This window comes from Brachionichthys hirsutus, unplaced genomic scaffold, assembly GCF_040956055.1.
Source record: "Brachionichthys hirsutus isolate HB-005 unplaced genomic scaffold, CSIRO-AGI_Bhir_v1 contig_283, whole genome shotgun sequence".
In the NCBI taxonomy this organism is placed as follows: Eukaryota; Metazoa; Chordata; class Actinopteri; order Lophiiformes; family Brachionichthyidae; genus Brachionichthys; species Brachionichthys hirsutus.
Genome location: NW_027180371.1, coordinates 247,792 through 264,577, shown reverse-complemented (window position 1 = coordinate 264,577; position 16,786 = coordinate 247,792). Strand labels below are relative to the sequence as shown.

Below are 16,786 nucleotides of genomic sequence, written 5' to 3'. Positions count from 1 at the left end.
GCGCTTGCAGCAGAGGCGCAGCAGGGTCTTCAGCTAGCGAACAGATCAGCCGCCGTAACATTAAAGTAGCAGGAGTGATTTGTCAGGAGAAAAGAGCAAGTCGAGGTTGCTGTGTTTTTATTAAATGACGGTGTTGGCTAGACAAAGGCCAAATAAATCTTTATTAGATAAAAAAAAAAGCTTTTTTTTTTTTTTTACAGCCATAAAAGATTATGTTCAATGTTGCTATCGCACGTTCTCTGCACTTTCATATTTTTGTGACAGGACCAGTGACTGGTTTTGTTTTTTGTTGTATGTACTTTGTTGAGTTAATGGTTCCTATCACGCACTTCATTTTATTTTTTTAACCAAAGCATTATTTTCTTAATTTATTTATTTCTGATTGCTTCCCACTTATTTGCTGTTAGCAGACATTTGGCGTGTTAAAGAAACAGTTCAACATTTTTGGGAAACAGACAGTAACAGTAAGCAAGTGTAAGATAAAGTTAATTATGACCCGCATGGTAAATATGAAGCAACGACAAGCGGCTGGTTATCTTAGCTTAAGGACAAGAAAATGTACAAACCATAAATGTGTAAAGTTAACTAATAAGTTTATTTCAGAATCGTTTGATCCAACTGCAACATAACGCGTGACCTTGGCATAGATGTATCGCTTTGTCGTGCTACTCTAGCTAACCATTGCAATCCTCGTATTGATAGATTAGCCTTCACGTTAACATGGCAGGAGAGTAAACATGGTTCCTAAAAGGTTACACTGATTCTTCAAGCTTCTTAATCCTACATAAATTGAACGAAGAGGTTTTGCACGATGAATTCAGTTGAATTTTACTTTGATTAAATCAGTGCTTATTATGGGTTAGCTGAGTTGCTAGATCAAAATGTACAATTGAAATATGTCTAAATGGAACGTTACTATATTCAGTGAGCAAGAGTGTTGTCCATGCACCGGATAGTGCCTCCCTGTCTTCACCTCTTTTCCTTCTCTTCCTCCTTCCATGTCTAAACATCAAAGCTGAAGCTGAATGTTGTTTAAAACTAAAAGCTTGTAAGTCCTTTTTTTATATTGACGATCCTTGTTGAAGCGTCGGAGAGTGAATATATATATATATTATAATAGAGAAACAAGGGAATCCATTATTTCTCTTAAATAATTGGTCAACCAACCATTTTGTCTTTCCAATTTTTCTCCTCTGTAATATTTGACTGGATTTGATTGTCCGTTTCTCAAGTGGACTCAAAATCATTTTACAGAATGTAGTCTGGACTCCGTATGCCAAAGGTCAACCAACCTGTTGAGCAACGAAGCCTAATACAGTCTAAATATGTTTTTTGACCAGTAAGCATATCGTCTGAGATTTAATACTACCCTGTGGCCTCTGTGATTTTCAGCAAATAATCCAAAGGGATTACATCATTTTCCTTTTAACACTTTGGTCCTTCTTGCTGTAATTAAGTTTGAACTTTATTGAAGCTGATAGATGCACAGAAATTGATACGTTCTCTGCTGGAACAGAAAGACAAATGGAACATTCTAGTCATGATTGTTCTTAAATTGCATTGCACGCCTACACATAACATCTTAATTCAACATGACTTTGTATAACATCTTAGAAATATGGCTGGCGTTTGAAAATATCACAGCCTTTTCCTGTAATGCTTCCAGCCCTAATAGTTCAGGGTATCATATTCATAAAAAACTCAATGTAACAATTTACAGGTTTTGCATTCTAAATGCAGAGGCTAATAATTTCTGAAGAGTTGGTTATTTCTAGGATTTGGTCGCTTATGGCTCTGGATCAAAGCATGCAGGTCCTAATCTTCTGCTGAGTTCTGTCCCTGTCCTCCGGCCTTACCGCTTGCAAATGGCGACATGCTTTTCCTCCCGTGACGTGCCGCTTGTAAAGTATTGTCATTCATGATCCTCGCAACGGCTCACTTGAAACGTTCCTCTTGGGTCTGTCTTGTATATAAATTTAGATTTTCCTGCATTGGGTCGCATCACACAGACGCTATTAACTCTGTTCTGTATACCATAATGAATAAGATTAAGTGGCCCGCTGCTGCTTCGTCAAGTACTGACCAGGGATCAGTTTTGTATACATCTCAGCTTGGTCTGAGAGAGAGAGGGGTCACTGTGGACATGGGCGGATGGTCTCAAGCCAGTTCTCTTGCTCTGAGCTTCACGACAGAAGCAAACCTGTTATAGAGTCTTAATCTCAGTGCTCATGTTTATCTTTTGAGTGTTCTACATTTCAAGAAAAAAAAATAAGGCAAACAAATAAATGAGTGTTGAAACTAATACAGAATTAAAGGTTGTTGTGTTTTATTGTTGGTTTTATTAAACCATTGCACATGAATGCAGATTGTTCACGGGAAACAAGGAGTTAATAACAACACACACACACACACACACACACGCTGCACCAGCCCTCAGTACGTTGTTTGTTACATACATTATAGAGCTATTATTCTATAGTTCCCGGTGGGACATCCAATCCCACTTCCTGAATTATTCACAGCAAGAAGGCCCCCCATCTGAGGTTTGGGTCTAGGTGATGTTGGTCCCCAGTCTCATTGTGTATTAGGCACCCCCAGGGTAAAGCGATGACACCTACTGGATTTTTGCCCTTTAGCTGCTTTATTTCATTGTTTTCATGCTTTGTTATTTAGACAATTCTTATTATTATTTTTAAACCTTTCAGCATTCATCTGCCGTGTTGTTGTAATTTCATAACTCCTGGACCGTCGTAAGTATACTGCATGCATTCTGTATGCATTTAGACTATGATGAGTGAATGAAATACAAATGACTTCTTCACATAGGACTGAATGAAAATGTCATATATTTAAATAATAAAACTCTGTTCTCGGTAAAGATAAACGTCTTTACTATGCATCATTTATATTTTGGAAAGCTTTCACTGAAAGCTAATCTTATCATTTAAAAACCCTACATCCCGATGGATAACATAAAATCTCCTTTTCAAGAGTGTCCCGGGTAAAATAGACAATAACACTGAGCAATAAACAAATGAGTGCATTTAGCATTACATTAAATCTTTAAGAAGACATGCAGCCTCTTCACACTTCAACATGTAATCAAGTAGAACTAAAGGCAACGTATGGCACAGAGTGCGGTAAGGGTTAACTGGAGCTGCACATCATTCTCTCCAGAATCAAACACACTTTAAACGCACTCTGTGTGGCCTACGCTGCTGTAACTGACCGGCTACTGTTTCACCGTTTTGTTGTTTTGGTTCCCGGCATTGCAAGCTGTGGCCTCTCACACACACACACACACACACACACGCTGAATGTCCTTTACATTGATCGTGTGTGTGTGTGTGTGTGTGTCATCATGGGGGTCTTATCTCTTAGATTACCCTGTTGTACTAACTGCTGTGTGATAATGCTCGGTGTCACATTTCTCTCCCGGAGGGGTATTTCCTATTCTCTTTTGCTAACTTTTGTCTAGCATGGCTACTGTGACCATGTTATTCTTGTCGCTTTCAGAAAGAGGAGCCCCCCGTTTGGTCCAAACTCTGGTCAGACAAAAAGCTCATTCAAAATGGAGCCATGCAGCAAGGTGACCAATTATCACTGAAACGGCTGAAATCACAGTATGAGCCACTGTCAGTTCTTGTGTCAGTGCAACCATGGGTCAAATATACTTGTTTTATACAAGATATGCTTAAAATAGCTAGAATAAAAGCCTCCTAGGATGAAAATCACTTGATCTCGTTAAAAAACGTGAAAACTATTGCCGTGGCGAAAATGAGTTTAACTAAAGATCTGAGTCTCAGAGTTGTCTTTTCTTATTTTATTAAAAATATAGTAATTAATAAAAGCAGCTTAGGGCACATGTCATGACATGCACATAGTGGCTGCATGATTTGACGTATGCACAAAATATGTATATGATGAGGCCTGTGGATCTCAGCATAAGGGAGAAGGGAGTTATGAGTGAGAGGTTAGGTCAGGACAAAGATAAAAAACATTTATATCCCATGAGAGACAAAACATGGTCTCAAGGGTTGTCGAGTAAGCATATCTGAGGAGACAGGGAAAGGTGAATGTTTAGCAAACAATAATTCAGAGAACATTGTGTGCAAGATAACACGAAGCACTAAATTGTGTCAAAGGATACCGATACAACCACACTATGTCATATGTTTGGGCATATAAACACTCTAATAAGGGTGGAATATGTCTCTTTAAGCCTGGATCACACCATGTGTGTGCATGTGTGTGTGTGTGTGTGTGTCCCGCAGCCAGGGAAGGAGGTGTTCCCCCTGCCTCGTCTTCCATCCCCACCTCCTGTGACCTCTTCCTCCTCTCTGGCTCCTGCTGCCACTTCAAAGAGACACTCTCCAGGCTCCATCCAGCATGTACAGGTGGCCTCCTCAGGTGACTGCGCGCACACACACATACAAACACACACACACACACACAGACCACGTGTCATGACATTAAGATATTATTTATGAATGTGACTGAAGGGAATTAGTCTGTACTGCTGAGTGTTCCTTTGTTTAACGATTACATGCCTCACGATGACCAGTCAAGAACATGCACAACGTTAATGGAAATAAAATGCATTTTATGCACAAGTGTATATATTTATGATCTCTGACTTTTTGTTGTCTGTTTAAAGTGGTGTCTTCATTCAATCAGCTGAAGCCACCAGAGCGAGATCTCACCTTGACGTCTTGCATGAAGTCCATTAAGTCTCTAAGGCACGCTGGCTTCACCGCCGTCTTCACAGGGCAGACGGTGAGCCAGAGGGCCTTTAAATCAAACATGAACTTTTCACTCAGCACAAAACATAACAGTAAAAAATATATCAGACCAGCTAGGAGATTAATGAATGAAAACGCTTCAGATAGTAAACCTCTCTGAACACCTTAGGGTGTTGAACGGCAACAGAAACTTGACAAGGAGGATTTTGCGGAGGAGGATCCGATCGTCGATGTCATCCAGACCGACATCGACTCCCTGGTGCCCACTCATGATGAAGCCGGTCGCCCCATAGCCGAATGGAAACGGCAGGTGATGGTGCGGCAGCTGCAAGCCAGGCTGCAGGATGAAGAGGAGCGGTGGAATCAGGTACTTATGCATCGCTATCTGGTTGCAGACTGTGTTTGCTGAGCCTATAGTTCTGCATTTGCAGTTTACATATCAAAGATGATTTTTGAAGACAACGATGCTCAAAGAAAGGTTCAGTATTTTCCTCATCTCATTCTAACAGGACACGACTAATGGCTACACCCCAGTGGACGGCTGGAAGTACTCCCAAACCCACAATGCGGTCTTGGGGCCCTTTGGTGAACTCCTAACCGAGGAGGACTTGCTGTACTTGCAGCAGCAGATCGAGACTCTGTCCCTGCAGAAGCGCTGCCAAGCCTATGAGCTGGAGTTGACCCGACTGACGGAGGAGCTGAGGGCGATTTTACCCGGCCCAATTTTCAACATTTCCCTCAACAAAGAGGCGCTACCACAAATGGACACAAAAGGAAAAATACGACCAACTTTGCCAGTGTGGTGCAGTCGTGTCGCGGAGATTGTTAAGAGTATGTCCCTGCTGTTGTCTAACCTGACTCAATTTACAGAAGAAGGGGGTGCGAGAAGGATGAAGGGTTTGAAGGGGGACAGAAATTCATCAGGAGGGGAATCGGACCAGTCACTGGCGCAACGCGGCCGAGAGGCAGTGCCGACGCATGGTGGGGCCTCTGGATGCAAGACTCACCCTGTGGGAAGGGCGTCAGCTTTTGGGCCTCACCTGGAGATGAACAGCTGCAGGAGAGCCCAGAGAAAGAGGGTGGAGAGGGAGATCCAGCAATTTGGAGTGTCAGTAAGAAACCTCAGATCCAACTTTGAAGGCCATATCAGTGGCATCTATCCCTTTTCTGGAGTTGCAAAAGGAGGTCAGGCAGCATTCAAAGCTTTGGGAGTTAGCAATGAGACTGTGAACACAAGCTTCAGCTGTGGGATGAGCCACCGCGATACACCCAAGAGACTTAAATCTGTGATTGAGACCACCAGCTTACGGAAAGAGCGCATCGCGGTGCTTTTCCTGAGCCACTGGAAGAAATCTGCGTACGCTATTTCATTGAGAGCGGTGAGGCAGCGGCAGATGCATCAAGCAACGTCACGGGGGGGATCAACCCCCGAGAAGATCACGTCCGTGTTTCAATTCTTCCGACAACGAGTCGCTGTGGACAAAATGATCAACTCTTGGAGGAATAAACTGCAACTAAAAGCCACGTCTTTTAATTTGTCTTCCTCTGACTCCCCCAAAAATCCAATACTTCAAAAAACCTACTCTCCGGAGCAATTCCTGCCGGGCACGGATGGCGCTGTGATGAGCCACGATGACCTGACCCTCGACCTCTTCATGCTGGGGTACTTTCACATCTTAGAACAGGAGCTGCCGCCAGAAGAGAGGAAGACGAGGCATCTCCTCTGCTTCGAGATCTTTGAGAATGTCGGGCTTTTCCCGTGGGAGACGGTGAGGGATTTCCACAAGGCTGTTCTCCAGGAAATCCAGGAAGGAAGGCGACGGTGGCGCGACGGCTTTGAGGACATCAAAGTGAGCTTCTTCGGCGACTCAAAGCCACGGCGGCGTCCATCAGCATCGGCGTTGCCGCCGCCTGATTCCGGTTTCGCAGCAAAGGTCGCAGCTCAAACCGCTCCTCCCGATGCGTGCGGCGGAGACACGGACTTCTCATCGTTCGACAATGATGACATTTGTAAATACATTGACCGCAGCTTTGCCTTCTGGAAAGAGAAGGAGGCTGAGCTGTTTGATTTTTGAACATGAGCATGGCGGTTGTGCTTCCTGTGACTGAACGTAAAAAATAATGATGATGAAATATGGATGTAATGTCACTGCAAAGCTCATTAAAAATGTTACACAATTGTTAATATAATCAAACTCACTGCACTGTAAAAAAAAAATTCTTTACAAACACGAGTTATTTGAGGAACTGAAAAAGGCTGTTAGGGTTTTATTCATCATGTCCAATATCGTGACGGAATGATCTAGGTGAGGTCGCGCATGCGCAGAATCCCGACCAACACCGACGGGAGGACGCTGACTCCCATTCCCATCATTCAGCGAGGAGAGGCGGACCCACAGCGGAGGAGAAACCGAGACAATATCCGATACATCCAAGTTGAGCTGCTTTTTCTGCCGCCATGTCCGCTGGAGGAGACTTGGGGAATCCTTTGAGGAAATTTAAACTCGTGTTTTTGGGAGAGCAGAGCGGTGAGTCAGTTCCAGGGGGCGGTTTGTGTGCCCCCCCCCCCCCCCCCCGCCTCCGCCTCGCTTCTCACGCCACAACATGCGTACACGTTGAAGGCCATGCATGTAATGTGTGCTGATTCTGAAAGTTTGAGCTGATTCTCGAGGATGCCCGAGCTGATGCTGCTGCTCGGTGTGACGCCCGTGGGGCCTTCCACTCGCCACAATCTGTGACTGTGGAAAATTTGATTAATCGAAGACGGGAAAAATAACAAAAAAAACGCAGGCTTATAAGAAATTGCAACCTTAGATGAATCATTCCTGATCACGATCGACGAGAAAAATAACTGGCAATGTCATTGATTTTGTGTTGTTGTTTTTGTCGCACATTGTTTAAAGTCACATCAGATCAGCTGATCGGTTTTTGAATTCGGATGTTTTAAAGGGGTTGCATAGAGCGACAAATATATACGGAGTATAATTCCGTCGCATTGTTCTCATTCAACATCGTAATTCCGTTATTTTCCCGACCGGCCGTGTTTTCGCGGAGAAGATAATAAACAGTCCCCCATGTGTTCGGTCGGGACACACCCAAGGCTGGCGATGTCTCGTATCTCCAAGCCTCCGGTTCGGTCCTATAAATCACGAAACGGTCCTAAAGCTGCGGACATGACAGCGTCTTACAACGATTTAAACGATACATTCAATAATCAGCGTATCCGGGAATGACTTGCATGTGTGCACATATTGAGGAGCTGCTGATCGATAATGTTTCCGATGCCTGAATACGTGTTCAGACATCAGACAAAAAAAAAAAAAAAAACAGCAGAGGAGGCGCGCAGATGTCAAGAAGTCAGTCCAGCAGCCGATTCCACCTCATCAGGCCAGATGTGGCAGCCGCTTGGCTTGTCCGGTGCCTTCCATTGTGATGCTGCGTGTCTGCGTGGCCTTGCGCTGCAAAAATGTTGCTGTCCACGGTGCTGAAAACGAGGCCCGGTGTGGTGGCCACTGCCCAAAGCATGGCTCCTGCCGTCTGCGTGGAGGTCTCTGCGTGAGAGCCTGCAGGGGGGGGCCTGCTGGAAAAGTCTCAACCCAAGTCACAAATGGTGCTAAGATGGTGCTGGGTGAGGTGTAAAAAAATAACGTGGGGCTCACCATGCAGGAGCTCATCTTCATCCTCTTATAGAAGTCCAGTTATACGTAATGCAGCATTTAAAGCCTACAGTGGGTTGCAGTGGACTTCTCCACAGCTTTACACAAACACAACTAACGCAATAAGATTAGATGGGCAGCTGCATAAAACACAGATATATCACAGTTGTTCAAGTTATTAAATCGGGCGGATCAGTCAAATATTCTTTCCTGTCTGAAACGTTTCTCTGTCTCTGCATAGAGTTAGCTTATTCTGGGGTCGCTGTTGATCAGACCAAACAAGATCATCAGCTCAGACTTTCACAGTCTTTGTTTTTCTTTTAGAGTTTCTGGATTAAATTATCAATAAGATGATAAAACATGTTATTGGACAGATATGTTGGTGAAAATCGTTCTAGAACAGATTCAGTAATGTGTGTAAAATCATTGTCTCTCTGTTCTTCCAGTGGGGAAAACGTCTCTCATCACTAGATTCATGTATGACAGTTTTGATAACACGTATCAGGTAAGACTGCAGGACAAAAGTCTTCAGAGTAAAGAAGGACTAAATTCTTGACAACTGTACTTCCAGGAGGGGGGGGGGGGGTTCTTCCTCCGTAAACTCTATAATCACTTTCATTTTGGTCAGAGTTATCTTATAAACCTCAACTCATCACTGCAAGTCTAGTAAAAACCTAATTTTCTGTGGTATAATAGTACTAATGAATAACATGGGTTTTTTTTGCATCAAAATGTATTCATCTACAGTAGCTACTAAAATAGCAGTATAAAAAACAAGAAGAAGTATGAGCTACATAAGTCTGAATGATTAGTTGCACAGTAAATTGTTTTTTTAGTGCTTGTTGGCTCTTTTTTTTAATCATGTTTTTGTATTTTCCTTAATTTCAACTGTGCCAGGAACAACAGACACTGCAGGCAGACATTTAGTCTCAATTAAACTGGTGACTGTGTTCCCTCTTGTTCTTTACCCACCACAGGCGACCATTGGAATTGACTTCCTATCAAAGACAATGTACCTGGAGGACCGAACAGTAGGAAGCCTCAATTTTAAATCAAATTCACATGCAGATGCACATTGAATTGTCTTTTCTAATTTCTTTACTTGCAAATAAGAATTGCTTTCACTTATTCTTGATTCGATTTGCTTAACCGCTGAGAGACTAACATGATTATCCTAAAGCTATTTCTGGTCGCAGTAGCTTTGATGCTTTTCCAGCCCAAAGAAGTCAGAGCGTTTCCATTGGCTAATCCACTTTAGCTAGTATTAATATTAATTATTTGTCAGGATAATATGCTCTGTCAGCCTGAGCAGGCTCATACTGGCTCATCCCTTTGGATGTGTACTTACGAGGCCTTTATGTCCGTGCAGCGTGAGCGTCGAGTGATCTTTTAATGTGGAAACAGCTGCTGAAGGAGTGTGTGTCTGTTTCTGTGTGTGTGTTTGTGTGTCCATAAATACAGGTAAGGCTGCAGCTGTGGGACACTGCCGGACAGGAGCGTTTCAGGAGTCTCATTCCCAGCTACATTCGAGATTCTACAGTTGCTGTGGTTGTCTATGACATAACAAGTGAGCACCAACCTGCTCCCCTGTGACCGTTTTACAGTGTGGCGAGGTCATTTTGGTACACAAGATTTAATGCATCAAATATCTTCCCAGATGTGAACTCATTCCAGCAGACCTGCAAATGGATCGACGATGTCAGGACAGAGCGAGGAAGTGATGTCATCATCATGCTAGTAGGCAACAAAACAGACCTGGAAGAGAAGAGGTGAATAGATTGGGACGATAAAGATCACAATGTCTTTAACAATGGAGATATTTCTTTCACCGATGATGAATTTGTGATGCTGAAATCGGCCCCGATGTTCTCCCAGGCAAATCATGATCGAAGAAGGCGAGCAGAGAGCCAAAGAGCTGAACGTCATGTTCATTGAGACCAGTGCCAAGAGAGGCTGCAATGTCAAGCAGGTGATTCCTGCAGATCTCAGAAGGTTAAAAAGCAGCCTTTTGTTCCGATGGGTTTCTGCCTTTCTTGTGTCCCACAACTCATGAGACGAATGACACGTCTAGTGCGGTGGAGTCAGAGACTACATCCCACCTTGTGTGTATGACACAAGTAGGAAACACACACTGTAGAATGCACACTCATTTACTCAAATAGGCTTAAAATGATGCATTGTGAAAAAATACAACATCACAAAATAACTAATGTTGGAGCCTCTAGTTGTAATGGAGTATTTCTGCATTGATATTCAGTAACTCTTCTCGTCTGCGCTCTTAGCTGTTTCGTCGGGTTGCCGCCGCCCTACCTGGAATGGAAAGCTTGGACGATGCGAATCCCGAAGGCAGTATCCTTCATGCATGCTGTGACTCAACGTGCTGACGGCTAAACTGCCAACAAATAGGCATCTTATTGCTAAAAGCTTCTTTTTTAATGGCTGGAGAGAGAGGAAACACCAAAATCCAGGACGGGATATTATAAGAGAATAATCTATCCTCCATTGTTATGAAATAGCTTTGCATAATGTGTACGTTATGTATATTTCAATGCAAATACTTTTGTTCTTTTATTAATAATCTTTATGAAAGACTTAGCATTATATGCCATGTATTTCTACACTGCTATTTTTGTCTCTGTCCATTTTACAGGAACGTGACGGATCAAATTACTTCACTTTTCCTTAACTGGACAATTCCCAGTGATTGACATCAAGCTGGACAAACCGGCAGAGCCCAGTGTCCCCGAGGGCGGATGCTCATGTTAATGCAGAGCTGACGCCGGACAGCTCCCTTCACACCATAGGCTTGTTGTGTTGCTTAAAACTGGTTAGCTTCCAGTTGACTTCTCCAATTGGACATAGGATGCTGACCTTGTATCTGATTGGACAAATCAAATGTTATCTTTCAGTCTTGTTCAGTTGTAAAATATTGTATACTTTGTCAATATGTAAGTGACTGGAGGAGAAAAGGGGGTGGGGTGAAAACAAACGATCGATTGAAAATGAGCAAAAAAACAAATTTTGGAAAAATGAAAAAGGACGAGCAACAGAATTCTTTTCGCTGTTATGTTTTGTATTTTTTTATATATAAAAGGGAAAGCACCAAAAATGACGCCTAGACGCAGAAGGAGAAATATAAGGGAGTCGACCGTTTTTCAAGATGGCCGAACATGTCTGAATGTCTGCAGCACGCATGCACGCTGATCTGATCTTTGACCTCTGGCCTTCCCTCCAGGGTCTCTGGAAGGAGGTTGAGCATCTTAGAAAGTTTTTTTTAGCATCTCTATAGCATCTCATGACAAAGTGTATCTCATTTGATATTCACATAAGAGTCAACTTCTAGTAGGTTCACTTAACAGTAGCTGTGAAAATGTGGCACTCTCTCTCTCTCTCGCTATGGGTTTAACTTTTATAGAACAAACAGTACTGTGGTTAAAAAGAAGTAATAAAAAGACAACTGACTATCACAACTTCCTCCTGCCAACATCTCCTTTCCCCATCTTTCCTCCAACCCCACCTCCTTTCTTGCCCTCTCTCCCCATCCCTCCATCCATGTAATACACATGTAACGATCCACTGTAATGCACTGCACTGTATATAATAATGTAATATGTATGTTGTGAACGTCCCTCTGTAGAAGTGGTCCTTGTTCACCGCTATGAATAATGTAATGATGATTAATGATGAATAAATTACAGATTAAAGGGCTTCACTCTCTGAACCATCAACATTCGCCTGGAAGCATGATAGTCTGCTCTATTTATCGTGGATTCTGTTCAATAACAACTGAAAATGTTACCTCTTACACACAGTTTCAAGTCCATTTACAGCTAACAAAGTGAAGCAGAAATGGCCAGCTTCTTGTTAGAGTTTAAAAATCAATTAAATTAAATGTTTTTTTTTACCATAATCTATTGTAATATAAGAAGGAAAAGTCTCGAATTATCTTCACATCTACAATACAAATACAAAACCTTGCTGGATAATTAAGAAAGACAGGGAGCCCACACAACATCCTGATTCATGTGGCAGCTAATGGTAGCTAGCTTTATTTGATAGCCAAGTTATTTTATTGAAATAGAAAATAATAACATTAAAGTGACAGTTGAAAGTAGGGATGTCCCGATCAGGTTTCCGAGTCATTTGATTTTGAACCGATACCGATACTGAGTCCTGATCAGACACTTAAATTGAAGAAGAGTGAAGAAACGGATACATGATGTCCCCTATTTTTTATTCTATTGATCTTATTCCAACATTTAACTCACTCACAGATTTGAACTTGCAACTGCATGGAGCACACAGCAGATGCATGAACACCATTCGCTCGGCTGATACGTCCACGGTTTGGGAAGTGGGTCTTCATGAAACCAACAGACATCAATATTCTGGTCACTTTTCCCTGATATTATATTGCCATTACTACCAAATAGTTTTAATGTTCCTCAATATTTGATAAAACCTCCAACACATTGCAAGGCTCAGCCACGATCATGTTAACACGTTTAGGGGAAGTTGAAGTGGAAAGAACCTTTTAAGAGGAAACTGTCACTATAATGCACTGGATGTCTCATGCTCATGTCTTGAGGACAGGTATTCCCCGGCCGAGATGGACCGCCTGCCATTTGATCCCTTTGCGGGGTCTACAGGTGGACGGAGACAGTCGGCGCTGTCACTGTGGAGTTTCCAGAAAAATCTCAGCACTAATGCATGTGGGACGTAGTGAAATCTAAAGATCAACGTCATTCAATATGCGTCGCCTATCAGCCAACAGGAAACGATACGAAGCAAATATGTCAAACACTAAGAAGGACACGCCTCTTCCATCCAGACTACCTTTAGTGTAATTTCAGGTTATCTCCTCTGTGGCTCATTTCAAGTTTCATTTACTCACAAAGCGGATTATGTCACGAACGGAGGCTTTTAGGGTCTCGAACCTTCGCTCCCTGTTGAGGGAGTTACGGACAGATATTGCAATGGCCGTACACGACCCGTTTCCTCTCCTCTATGGTCTGGCGGACAAAAATATCATCACTGACCGAATACTGACTGTAAGTAAATCTGAACAAGGAGTGATTTTACAAAGAGTTGTCACCCATCTGACTGATTATGTTGCTGATCTCCACACCTCCTGTCTTAGGACACGCTGGAGAAGGAGGGGCGAGAAGGGATCCACAAGGCGATGTATTCGCTCCTGTCCTGGGTTCTGGAGCAGAGTCGATCCACCATCCAGGCCTTCTGGAACAACTTGTTCAGAGACTACAACCTGGATAGCTACCCCAAGCTGCAGATGCTGCTCTCTAACTTACCATCCGGTATGTCAACTACAAGTTGGGTGATATGATTATTACTTTTTATTTTGGTTAAGTACTTGAGTAAGATATTATCCATCCCAGTCCTTTTCTCTCTCAACCTGTGCTTCCTGGACAGAATCTTATGATAATCTCATAATAATCTTTGTGTTAAATCTGCGCTATTTTATCGGTACTGGCATTGCATTGGCAGGAAGGGATGCTACAGGTTCCCCAGACGAGACGAGATCCTCTGAAGATCGTGTGAGAGCTCACATTAAGAAGAGGAGCCACAAGGACAGAGGAAAAAACTCGCATGATCCCCACACACAATATCGAGCCAAAACCAGCGATGGAGCAGGTTCTACGTGCCACTAAACATCTCTATTGATATCACATTTCAAGTATCTCTTGGCAGTAATAGTGTGATTACATAATAAAAATGCTTTTTTCCTCCAGATGGCAAAGTGAGGCTGTACAAAGTGACGAGTGGAGGTCCGACCACGCAGCCATCAGCTGCAAATAGTAATTCAAACTCGATTTAAAATAGGCATATATGATGATTTCTTGCCACATCCAGGTGTTCAGGTGTTGTCCTCTTCCTCAGGCCAGGCACCGGTCAGCCTGTCTTCCTCTTCCTCTGCCTCCACGGCTAAGCCACCAGTGGGCTGTGATTCCACAGAGAAGCTCTGTAACAAGCAGACACTTGGTTCAGACAATAAGTCATTGGGTGAGTTGTCTGAGCTGTTTTTCCAAACAGTCACGGATATTGTTAAAATGATCCTACATCATCAGATAAACAAAGACCTTCATCGTTTCATAGGAGCTGCCGGAACGTGCATGAAAGTCAGCAAGGCGTTTTACTCTCGCGGTCACGAGATGTATGGAGCGTGCCGATCCAAGTACTCTTTTCACCACAGGGGGGAGACAACTGTGGGCATGGTAGTGGATCAACAGCGTCACGCTCGCCGTTCTGTCAGCGTGCCTCTCACCTGTCCCTCGCGCATGCAGGTTCATTTCAATGATGACGAGTGTGCAGCCTGTAAGGACGGAGGGCAGCTGATTTGTTGTGATGGCTGTCCTCAGGCTTTCCATCTGACCTGCCTGGACCCTCCACTCACATCCATCCCAAGGTGAGAAATGAAAACCAAAGCATGCTGTAATATTTTATAGACATTTCACCAAATTACATAGTTTTCATGCTTATTTTTATTTTTATTTTTTTATTCCCTCAGTGGCTCTTGGCAGTGCAAGAGGTGCCGTGGGAACAGAGTGAAAACAGAGGAGGCTCAATTACCTTTACAGGTAAGAATCTTTATATGACAATCTGTGCAAGCACCTGCAGAATGTCTTCAGATTATAATGGCTGTTTTAATGTTAATTTTTGTCAAATGTTCCAGCTATTATGAAAATATTAGCAATGAACCCCACTTTTCTGGTGATTTTGGCTCAGACACAGCAAGTAAACACAGTCCCCCGTGACGCCGCCGGCAACGTCTCCCTCTTCTCACTGTCATCTTCGTCTGCCGGCGTAACGCCTTCCATGAATGCTCCTGGAATCAGGAACCAGGTAAGCAACTTATTGACCTATATTTAACCTCTTGGTATAGATGATAGTTTTTCTTTTACTCCATTTGCACAATCCATATTTTGGAATTTTATGTCAATACTATATATGCCAGATTAGCGGCGCTTGCTAAAACATAGGCCATAAAATATGTGCCCAGTGCGCAGGCGAGGAGCTGGTCACTCTGAGGGAGGCGTGTGGTGTTTGTCATCTAGTAGGAGGAGAGCTGACTCACTGCCTCCAGTGTTTGGGGCGTTTCCACGCACACTGCCACTTCTCCAAGTATGAAACCCACCCCCTCACTTCCTCTGTGGCGTAGACTCATAATAGGACAATGTGTATGCTTCCCAGAAGCCTCTATGCATCACAGTGTACATATGTTATGACTGGAAACGGCCTTCCTATGGATTCCTATTTCCGTTTGCATTGATCGACAATACAACTTAAGAATGTGTAAGCATTATCCAGCTAATGATAAGTAATGGATTGTCAGCAGAATATACAAATAAAACCCATATGAGTCCATGTGATTATCTAATATATTATATTCACAATTTGATATTGTCATATATTCATACTGTATAATCTAAAATACTTAGTTTGCCATTAGATATAATTTAAACCTCTTTGCATGTAATCTCGACATGAAGAAGTCACATGTATTGATTGGAGGTAACATTAGACTCCATAGAAAACAATGCAATTGACAGCATCCCTGTGTTTCCTAGTGGGAGCTCCATCTGCCTGTCCTGCGCCAGGACCTGGGGAAGCTCTACGGTCAATGAGGCTGCATCCAGAGGATTACAGGTGTGTCTGCACAAGTGTGCAAAAAAAAGAACAAGTTTCATTAGTTTGTGCATTTTTAGAAATATAAAAATTGTGTGTGTGTGTGACTAGGTTGTCAACGGGGTTCAACATCCACTCGCTCATGATCCGAGCTCCTCCTTTGTTGAGCAAGGCCTCCTTAAAGATGAAATAAACTCCATCCTGGGAGATGTGAGTGAGGCTAAGTTATACATCCACAACACATGACCATGATTACAACCATCAGTGTGTTGGATACAAGTTCGCAGCACCTCTGATCATACGTGTGTGTGTGACCTCATATAATGCGATAAATGTAATAATAATGCATCGACGATTGCTGTTGTGTGACAGTGTTGTTTGGACTGACATCATAAGCGCTTGATTTTTTTTTTTTCTGGTCCGTGCTTCTCAGCAGGGTTCCATTGATGGCATCTTGCAGTGGGCTTTCCAAAACAACTCTCATTATCTTCCAGGCTCCCAGTGATGGATCAGGCTTACATATCAGCTGCCAGTCACACTGCGTCGTGGAAATGCAGAAATGACATCACCGTGGATGTAAAGGAACTTTTTTTTCTTCTTATTTCCTGATGAACCTGAAGATTTTAAAGATTGTGCCAAATGTTTGTGACTCAATCTAAAAACAAAATATTAACTCATTCATAGGATTTTATGCTAAAAAAAAAGACCCCCAGTATACATGCACTATACATGCACAGAAACCTT

The 16,786-nt window shown here is 42.9% G+C and overlaps 3 protein-coding genes across 3 annotated transcripts; all 3 read left to right on the top strand.

The window, feature by feature from the left end:
* The first annotated feature begins 3,479 nt into the window (after positions 1-3,479).
* Positions 3,480-6,817, top strand: LOC137914162 (espin-like protein). Its single transcript, XM_068757769.1, has 5 exons — positions 3,480-3,548; positions 4,275-4,410; positions 4,658-4,776; positions 4,930-5,109; positions 5,252-6,817. The coding sequence occupies exons 1-5, from the start codon at positions 3,480-3,482 to the stop codon at positions 6,815-6,817; spliced, it is 2,070 nt and encodes a 689-aa protein (XP_068613870.1).
* A 383-nt stretch (positions 6,818-7,200) lies between these two features.
* On the top strand, positions 7,201-11,164 carry LOC137914159 (ras-related protein Rab-6B-like). Its single transcript, XM_068757766.1, has 8 exons — positions 7,201-7,270; positions 8,845-8,903; positions 9,376-9,429; positions 9,860-9,965; positions 10,056-10,167; positions 10,274-10,367; positions 10,681-10,747; positions 11,100-11,164. The coding sequence occupies exons 1-8, from the start codon at positions 7,201-7,203 to the stop codon at positions 11,162-11,164; spliced, it is 627 nt and encodes a 208-aa protein (XP_068613867.1).
* Positions 11,165-13,302: 2,138 nt separating this feature from the next.
* LOC137914161 (autoimmune regulator-like) lies at positions 13,303-16,547 on the top strand. Its single transcript, XM_068757768.1, has 13 exons — positions 13,303-13,449; positions 13,539-13,713; positions 13,904-14,050; positions 14,149-14,184; positions 14,270-14,419; positions 14,513-14,631; positions 14,701-14,822; positions 14,925-14,994; positions 15,143-15,259; positions 15,417-15,538; positions 15,985-16,063; positions 16,154-16,252; positions 16,479-16,547. The coding sequence occupies exons 1-13, from the start codon at positions 13,303-13,305 to the stop codon at positions 16,545-16,547; spliced, it is 1,452 nt and encodes a 483-aa protein (XP_068613869.1).
* Positions 16,548-16,786: the final 239 nt, after the last annotated feature.